Source organism: Hippocampus guttulatus, chromosome 2 (assembly GCF_054856545.1).
Source record: "Hippocampus guttulatus isolate MCC_2025c chromosome 2, RoL_Hgut_1.0, whole genome shotgun sequence".
Lineage (NCBI taxonomy): Eukaryota > Metazoa > Chordata > Actinopteri > Syngnathiformes > Syngnathidae > Hippocampus > Hippocampus guttulatus.
In genome coordinates this window covers 36,154,219-36,164,136 of record NC_141262.1, presented here as the reverse complement: position 1 = coordinate 36,164,136, position 9,918 = coordinate 36,154,219, and the positions used below count along the sequence as shown (strand labels likewise).

Here is a 9,918-nt window from a genome sequence, read left to right as displayed (position 1 = left end):
ACGTCACTGGCTTCTGTGTTTGTAAATGCTTTTAGGCGCTGTCTGTGCTTCTGTGAAGTACATTAAGGTGCCCTGTGTATGAAATGTGCTCCAGTATATTCTGTAAATAAATTGCGATGCCTTTATCATGCTTGATGATTTATCACGATCGTTTCGACTGCTCCCCATCCATTCTCATGCAATTGGGCAATGCGATCTTCCTGTTCATATGCAGACTTGATTCAGGAAGAGTGTAACAAATCAAACACGTTGGCACTTTTGCTGGGAAAAGGAAATTGCGTTCCATCATGGAATAGAGCAGAGGAGAAGGCGAGAAGAAAGTGTTTTAATCGAGACGAACAAAGGTTTCAACCTTTTTCACAGTGACACCTAACGTTCGTACCGACAACTGAAAATGGCAGATGCTCTTGTCAGTTGCAGTAGTGCTGCTGTTGGTGTCAATTTAGGACGCAGTCGACTATTAATATGTCGATTAATGATCTTGTCAATTACAACAAAAGCGTTGGAACGATTCATTTGTTAAATAATCCTCAAGAAGGCTTTTACGGAATTCATTTACCTGAGGAAATGGGAAAAGTTTCTGAAATTCCTCCTATTTCGTTTTGATAAACATTAACATTATGACTTTCACTTGGGTGTCTTCGCATGATGTCAAAATACAAACAGCATGATGAAGACCACTGTTTAAATACCAGTTCAAATTGAACCGGGCACGTACTGGCTCATCCATTGATAAAACCTGTTGAGAATTCTGCCTTTGACTCCTCGTTAGAAAACGTCAAGTTGTGCAGAAAGTACTGACACAATTGCATTCAAGGGTTCGGAGAAGGTCCAAGTAAGTTAGCCTGTAGAGCAGGGGTAGGGAACTCCAGTTCCGTGAGAGCCATATCTTGCCCGTTTTCGATCTCGCCTACCTCAACACGCCTTGATTCAAACGATCAGCTCATCAGCAAGCTCTGTAGAGGCCTAAAATGATTATTAACAATTGAATCAGGTGTGTCGGGGATGGGAGCAATCTAAAACATGCGGGACAGGGCTCTCGAAGAACCGGAGTTCTCTACCCTGCTGTAAAGGTTGTAGCGCATTTTAGGTTCATTTTGAAATTTCACCTGAACGAACAATGTGTCGTATTGAATGAACAGTACAGTATCAAAAACACCACTTATGTATAAATGATTATTGCGTATCGCCACACTGGAGTGAACATTTTTGGAACCCAGTTGTGCACAATTTACACAAAAGGGCCTTTGAAAAACAAATAAATACTTAATGCAAAGGTTTCGTTCCTAAGCAAAAGCACTCCAAGAATAGATCACCGGTAAATAAAATGATCATACTACGAAGAGCCTTGGTTATAATCGTTTTTGGAAAGTTTGATTTAAAAAATAAAATAAATGTATTGAAGTCTTTCTGGAAGGCTGTTTTGCTGGATTCTGAAGGAACAACTACTAATGTATCCCATCTGTCGAAAAGATGATCAAAGTGAGATAGAAAACAGCCCCAATCATAATCTCGTGTCAATGTTTTCTACGTCTCAATTCGAGATGTATTTGTGAGATTTATTTTTTCCAAGTGGTACAAACACTAATTCACACTTTGAGCCTTTTAAAGCATATAAGCCAAGTTTGAAAGAAGGATTCATTTTAAATTCATACTGATAATATAATAAACGATAAGAAATTGTAATTCCCAAAGCAGAATGATATAAATGCTCCATCTTCTTGAATTAAGTGCAGGTAAGTCAATATTCGGTACACATTTTTGCCTTTTCTCAGAAACAATGCACTAGAAAAGTATAAAGTCTAAAAATAGAGTACAAAAGACGCACACACCCATGCACACGGCGACACGTAGGAAAGTAAATTCCAGTGATAGGAGTCCCGCAGTCGACTCGTAGCGCAACACAAGCGTTTATTTTCCTCTCTCTACGTGTGCCCCGGCGGCGTTTCTCTCAGAGCTGAAACCTCCAGCAGAGGTGTCCCAGTCTGTCAATGTTCTTATGCAGGACACTGTGAATCGGTGACACGTATCGCGCCACATCGCCGTCCCGGGAGAAATCTCTGCAGAAAAGACCCTTGTCCGGGTTGAAGACAAATTTCTGAGGCATGGGACCGTTGGCCCTCACATACTCCCATACTGCCAGCAGCAGCAGCCTCACCTCAAAAGGTGCGAGGTGGGAGAAAGCCTCGTGGACATTAGCCAGCACGGGAGGCAGAAGCTGGCCCTCGCCCATGCAGGACACCAGGAGGCAGGAGGCCCGCAGATGCCACGGGGAGTCTGCGGATGAGGCCTCGCGAGACGCCTCCCAGTGGGCCAGCAGGGTGGCCAGGAGGCCTCTGAGCACTGCCGAGCAGTAACAAAGAGCCGGGCGTCCTGCGGCCACTACCTGAAGCAGAGTGAAGAGCACGGGGTGGGCCTCGAAGCAGCGCCGAATGTGAATGTCTCGTTCCACTGTGGTGCGGGTGTGCTCCTCGGGAGGCCACGACAGCTCCCCGTTGGCCACGTCCGGACATACGTTTTCCACCAGCGTGACAGCGATCACCTTGGCCGCCTCAGCGTTGACGGGCGGCGGTTCGTCAGGGTCCGCGGGTGGCCGTGAGCCGTTGAGACCGGAGGAGCTACAACACTGAACCACGACGGTCAGCAGTGTCTGCACGTTCTAAAGAAAGGAGACAACAATGGTGATGTGCACATTCGGTTGTCAGGGGCAACTCATCTCAATACTTTTTTTTCTTTCGGCGCCAAATAAGCCACATTCTGGCAAGCGGTACGCTTCAAATGGGTCAATCCTGGTCAGGCTGGCGTTCACTGTGGTGTGTATGAAAATTTGGTTACATGTTGAAGTGCCTTTCACATTATTAGGAAACTCAAGATGACTCAACATGACAGAATTTCACTTAAATCTTAACACTGATCATTTTTCTTTTAGGGAAGTCTCTTTCCCAAAGCAATAACTACCGGTAATCTCTTTTGCCTACCCGGCAATAATAATGTTTATTTCCCAAAGAAAAGGCAACTCCAACCATTTTATTGGCCAAAGGGTCCTCCGTGTTATAGTGGGGTTGCTACTATGGCAGCGACAGAACCCCAATTTGTACTTAAGTTGGAACGTGCCATTGTGTAATCACTAATCTACACTAATGCAGTCGTTAAACTATAATTAGGGGAACCGTTTGTTTGAAAGACAATTGATGAATATTAAAGAATCCAATGAAAAGCCAGCCAGTACAGCACAAATTGAGCATGCCTTCTTGAGCTGTGTAGTCTTACGGTAATGTGCAAACTAGTTCATTATCCATTACTTGCAAGCTCGAAATATCGTACGTTGGTGGCGTCATAAACCCACCCACTACTGGATCCTGTAGCGCCGGTTGAGAATTACCGCTCACGACTAATTAATGGACAGCACTGTGTTGAGCTCCACATTACACAACCGACTAGATCATTATACTGCCAACGGGTACGGCAACGCATACAATATGTGGGACAAAAAGGCTCACTTTACAGTGGAAATACAGAAAAATAATATTGAAACAGTCTGGTACAAATTGTGCCGTTCGGTGGAAACTTTTTTTTTTAATGATACATTTTTTAAAATAGGTTTATTAAAAAAATATATATATATATATATATATATATTTTTTACAAAACTAATAAATTCTTTTTGATTTTATTTTTAAAAACGTAATAATTTAATTAATATTCAATAAAAAAAATTTTTTAAACGTATGACAGTTTTTTGGTTTTGGTTTTTTTATCCTCCGGACTGACTTTACTCACCAGAGTGACCCCGGATGGGTCCGGCTCAGGTGAATCGGTACGCATCTTCAATCCCTTGCCGATCACCCCGGCATGAAACACAGACCACACGCTTCCTGAAAAGTTGACCGTCGTACCGAACCGACAGTTGATGTCCAGCAAGGAGGCTCCCAGATCAGGGCATCCCGACTGGGAGGGCACAGGAGCGCCCGACATGTCTGCAATCTGCCCTCCGAAGAGCCCCGCGTTGCCTTTATGCAGCGCTCCCTCTACCAGCTGCTGGAGCACCGCCTTGAGAGTAAGGGTGGAGTATGCGGCAAAACGGGACAGCAACCGGACAGAACGGCTCACGGCCTCGGCCGCCTGTCCCCCGTCTCTTCCCGCTTTCCCCGCTTCCCCTCGCCTCCGCAGAGCGAGGAAGAAATGAGCGACGGCGGCACGGGAGAGCAGGAGGAGGTGCGCCGGGGAGGCCGCGCGAGGGAGCGGACTGGCCGACAGGAGCCGCACCGCAGCCTGGGACACCGTCGGGTCGCCGTGGAGAAGGAGCGGGCTGAAATCGTGGAGATGTACGGACACCGCGGATCCCACCCGGACAGCCATGGTGGACCGAGCGTCCGGTGTTCCTCTTCTGTCTTCATCTTGACTCTGGAGAACGGTCGCCAGGTTTAGCAGCAGCTGCCTGAGCTGCCTAGGTCCCAAGGTGCGCGTGTGGATCTGGGCCACGCAGTAGGCCACGGCCGAAGGAATGAGCCCCGCCGAGCAGGACGAGAGTGTGTTGTGAAGCTGCCAGGCCAGAGCCAACTCCTCCGGGTTGCGGGCCTGAGTGAGGAGCTGACAGAGGGCTTCGGTGGCCACGCTGGGGCCGCCGTATACGGACAACAGGCAAAGCAACTGATGCAGCCAGAGGTGCCGCTTCCTCTCCAGTCTCAACGTCTCGGCGCACAGCTCGCTGACGTGCGCCCGCAACTCCTCCAGGAACGGGACGACGACCCGCGGCCGAGGGGAAGCCGAGCGATGGGGATGTCCGTCCGCACCGTCCGAGCGGTTGTACACCAACTTGTGGAGGTGCAGGAGCAGCATTTGCACGAGGCCGTCGCAACCTTCTCTGACGCCTTCGTGAGGGGACGGTATCGGACCGGAGATGATGACCGAGGCCGGCGTTGCCGTATCTGCCAGAAAGCGGAGGACCCGGGCGCCCCCCGACGGGCTTTGGCATATAAGGTGGACAGCTAGGCCCAGCATGTTATCCAATTCTTCTCTGGGGAGTCCCTGCAACAAACTGTGCAACTGGAGCAGGACGGCCGGGCGCAGCAGATCCACCAGCTCGGCAGACACGGCGCCAAAGAGGTTTGGAGACATTGCGGCCAACTGAAGAAGAAAGGGTACCGCCGCTCGACGTAGCTGAGGGGAACCCTCCCAGGAGGTTGAAGATGAAGCGGGAGACACGGGCGCCGATGGGTTTAGGCTCTCTCGGAACATCCCGAGCAACTCTTTTCGGATGCTGTCAGAGTGGCGCGCCGCCAGATGTCCCAAGATTCCCACCACCGAGCCGATCTTTGGCACTCGGCTGCCTTTGTCCACCCCGTTCACCGGCGGCCCTTGATCCTTGGTGCCGTGGGAGCAGAAATCTTTCAGTCCACAAGCCAAGACTCGGCTGATGATCGTTCCCGGGAAGGCGGAGCCGATGTGAGCCACTACCCAGTCAAAATGCGGGGAATGCTGGACCGAGGTGTCCAACAGTGCGTCCACGCAAGCGTCGGGGCACCAGGCCAGCATTGCGGCCAAACATTGAGAGTAGGCTTCCATGAGGGAACGAGTGCCGGCGCAGGACATCCAAAGCTGGAGAAGCTCATTGAGGCCGGAGGAGTGGGGGGCAACTCTTCGACCGGCATGTTTGCTGCTGAGCTGACCCAGTAAGTCCACAGCCCAGCTGGACACCAGAGGAGCCCAAGCCCGCGGGTTGAGGCGAATGAACTCAGAGAGAACACCGTGAACCTCCTAAGACAAACGCAAAGCCAAATTCAGATTCAGAAAAGTGGATTTAATCAAGCGGAAGGAGCTTTGATCTGAGATACAAAATATTAAGATGATCGGTACACGCACCGATACTCGGGCCGGATGTTTATAGTCATAAATGTTTAATCAAGATTTCGATTTTGGTTTATCTCGACTCTATAAAACGTTCTAATCGGAAAAAAACAAATAATGTGCAGAACGGCATGGTGCGTTAACAAGTTTCCGACGTTGGGAAAGTACCCTGATAGCACCACCTTGCTTGTGTATAAAGCGTACAGCGAATGTCAGTGGTCCTAAACCACCATTGGTACTGGTGGTTTTATTCTCGTCATCTTTTTTTTCTGTTTTAGGTTGGGGGGTTTTTGTTGTTGTTTTTTTTTTTGGGAGGGGAGTCCATAAGGCCACATTTTTGGTGTGTGTGTGTTGGTTGGGGGGGGGGGGGGGTTATCAGCGTTTATGTACAATTTGGAATGTTTGTGATCGTGAATCTTTTATACACGCACTGAAAAATGTATTGTCAAAAATTTTAATGTATTTACCGTCCATATTTAAAACTGTATTTTTCTCATACATCTGTTTAGGAAGTGTGTGGTCCTATGTGGGCCTCCAGGGGCACTGATGAAAAATGGTGGTCCCCTCCATCATTTAAGTTGCCCATCTCTGACTTAAAAGTATACGTCGATACCAAGTACAGCCGTTACGTCTTACAACTTTGATGCCATTTTTTTTTAGCCAAATGTAGGTTCCAAAACATTCAGCACAAATGTTTCTTGAACAAGGCACTCCGATATAACAACAAATATGTCTTTAGAGTACAGTTGAACCTTGTTTCAACTTACGCCGTTTACAACGTTCACATTTCAAAGTCCAGATTTCACACAATTAAATTTCCATTTGCCGATTTTGCTTACAAAGAACATCTTTATAACATAAACTTCATTATAACAACCAGATTTTTCCCACGAAATAGTGAAAAGGTCTTCGTTACAATGAACCGTGGGAAGCTAACTGCCGCCACGACCTTGCTTATGCACAAAATGTACGGCTCGGATTCCCCTCCGTTCGCTGACTGAATGTTTCAGAGATGAAGTAGGAATACTGCAGTTGTTTGTTTCATGTCTTATAAAATCATTTTTTCTTCATATACGCATATTTGTAATTGACATGTTTCTATTGTATTACATATTCATGTTTTTACACCTCTCTGTGTTCATACCGTATTGTATATCTTAGTTGGCGGCCATTTTATTGAAAAGGGTTCCAATGAATTACCGCTATAACATACGGATTTGTTATATCTCTCGAGCTAACGTGACGAGGTTTAACTGAAACAGCTCGTCATTACTTAGATTGTAATATCCAGCCGCATATGTTTCTAACAGTCTTGTCATTTAGCTGTAGCCTGTCCCATAAGGCATTTCAGTTATGTGGTGTCTCTATCTGAAGTACATAACCATACGACAGGCTTGTCAAGTGGAATCGGTTTTGTTGTTTCAATGCATTTTTACGAGAATGAGCACAGCCCCTTGAAGATGGTGATGGAAATGTTCAAAAATAACTCGGAGATCCTCCCACCTGAATGATGTCTTCCAGATTCGAGCTGACGCCAGAGCTCCCGTCGCCCTCGGTCTCCAGGTGAAGCAGGAAGACGGAGACGTGCTCGTCGTAGACGCCCCTCAGATGCTCCAGCACGGCTCCTCGACAGGCCGGGACGGAACGCAGCAGACGCACAGCGCAACGGGCGTGTTCCCGGACGCTGAGCTTGCGACCCTGGACTGTGTCAACGCCACTGATGAAAGACTTGATCTCCTGAGACAGTTCCTGGCCACTAAGGGAGAAACGGAATAAGAAGTTGGGTACGAACAAAGCTAAGTTTTGATGAGGAAAATGATGATGCGAGAGAATTAATGTGATACGCAGCACTACAAAACACAAAAAACAGCAACAAACGCTTACTTCCCCTGAAAATTCATTATATTTTTTTCTCGCGGTTGTTTGTTTTAATTCATTTGATATGGCATCGCAAGAGAGCACAATGACTTTCGGTTCTGCACTCACCACACTGCTTAAATTCACTGCCACCTTTGACATTTTCAAGACCCACAGGATATTGTATTTAATGACGACTGTATATCGACAGCGAATCTACCAAATGCAGGAATAGACTCTGTCCTCTCACCAAGAAAAAAAAGTTTGATTCTGCCTTTTCCCCTTCTTTTGTAATCAGCAGTAGAAAAAAGGTAAGTTGCAAAAAATGCAGCTCCTTATTCCAGGACTCGCAAACTGTCCCCATTTCATATCCAAAAAAGGGAATCAATGTCATCATCTCCTGGTGATTGTGAATCAGTAAAGGTGTTTCAAAGTTTGCAATTTACAGTGGAGAAGCATCAGACGCTCACCCACCCATCCCTGTTGAAAAAACGTAACTGACAATATGGCAGTGAAATGAGTTGTATAGTACAGTACTTCTGCACGTTCCAATGTAAAGTCAAAAGATGCCCTGCTTTAAAAAAAAAATGCAATCAATCACATAAATATTTGCATCGATTGAGACTAGGGATGCTACAAGCCAATATTGATATCCGTCCAATATCAACCAAAAAAAAATGGATCGGATTATATCAGTCTACATCTAAAATTTCCAATAGCAGCACTCCTACAGAAGCAATCCATTATAAACTCCGTTCTCACCATATCCAGTACTGAATGTGGACTGAACATTTTTTCAACACTCAACTCAACAGTATTTATAGAGCACTTTCAAACAGCCATCGCTGCACACAAAGTGCTGATTTTAAGAAACAAGACAACTTGGCAATTTTATTTCATTTAACACACAGGAGCCTCGGTAATGTGTGTAAGACCCACACACGACCAAAAAAGACTGGCACCTTCTCGCGCACTGCCGTGGGATGGCACCCGTCATGCTTGGTATCATTTCAAATGAAAATGAACAGGCTTTCCAGAGGTAAACGACATACTGAATTGCCGAAAGGTATGCTCACAACGTATAGCCTACCAAACACAAAGTCCCTTATTTTTTGTGCTGTTTACTATGAAATCTAAGTAGTATTATGATAAAAATGAACAACTGAGGCTTTGCTAATATGTTTTTGGTGGTGTTAGTTAAGTTATGTTCGATAGTAAATGCAAAAGCGGTTCTTGCGTGGAGTTGGAAGCACGGCGAGGCAACCCAGGCGGTTCCAAGCGCCACCCACTCACCTCAGGACAGTCAGCGGTGTGTGAGTATGAGAGCTCTGCATCGCATTCAGCGGACTACCGTCAAACACCACGGACATCGCTTGGTCTCGTAACATTGGAATGTTACATTTAAAAAAAACCAGCGTCCTCGATGCTTCAATGTGAGCAATTATGACACGTTTATCTTATTATTCTCTGTGAAACAGAGAAGGGAAGAATATGCCGAAAGGGTGCTCCTTGGCCGGAAGTTTCTTCTTCTTCTTCGATGGAGCAAAGTAAAACGACGGCGTCAAGTGATATCGTTGGCGACATCTTGTGTCCAATTCGACAGACGATGGTGTGCTGTTTGATCCCAAAATTGAATTCAATTCGGTGCGTCACAATGATGTATCCATCAATCTAGAGATTTATCTATCCATCCATCCGTGCATTCATTTTCTAATCCGCCTATCCTCACAAAGGTCGCGGGCATGCCGGAGCCGATTCCAGCTGTCTCTGCACAGTAGGCCGGGGGGGCACCCTGACCTGGTTGCCAGGCAATCGCGGGGCACACAGAGACGAACAACCATCTGCGCTCACACTCACACCCAGGGACAATTTATAATAATAATAATATACAGTATTTTATTTGTGGGCGCCTTTCTAAGAACTCAAGGACGCCTTACAACAAGCAGTTAAGAAACACAAATACAATGTTAAAAACAACATCAAATAGAATAAGATAAAATAAAACAAAATAGAGACAATGGATTTATGGTCGGAGTGAAAAAGCTTGTCTAAACAGATGTGTTTTGAGGCTGGATTTGAAATGTGTTAATGAGTCTGTGTTACGAAGGTCAGCGGGGAGTGTGTTCCAGAGCTGGGGAGCAGAGCGACTGAAGGCTCTGTTTCCCATGGTGACGAGGCGAGCAGGGAGGACAGTGAGGAGGACAGAGGAGGAGG

General features: G+C 46.5%; 1 protein-coding gene across 1 annotated transcript; it reads right to left on the bottom strand.

Annotated features, from left to right (window-relative positions):
- Nucleotides 1–1,512: 1,512 nt before the first annotated feature.
- ints5 (integrator complex subunit 5) lies at nt 1,513–9,207 on the bottom strand. The gene is made up of 4 exons (XM_086105917.1): nt 8,998–9,207; nt 7,351–7,603; nt 3,781–5,757; nt 1,513–2,659 (listed from the first exon to the last, which is right to left on the bottom strand). Exons 1-4 carry the CDS (start codon nt 9,090–9,092, stop codon nt 1,952–1,954), a joined length of 3,033 nt encoding a protein of 1,010 aa, XP_085962043.1. The 5' UTR covers nt 9,093–9,207; the 3' UTR covers nt 1,513–1,951.
- Between the last annotated feature and the right edge of the window lie 711 nt (nt 9,208–9,918).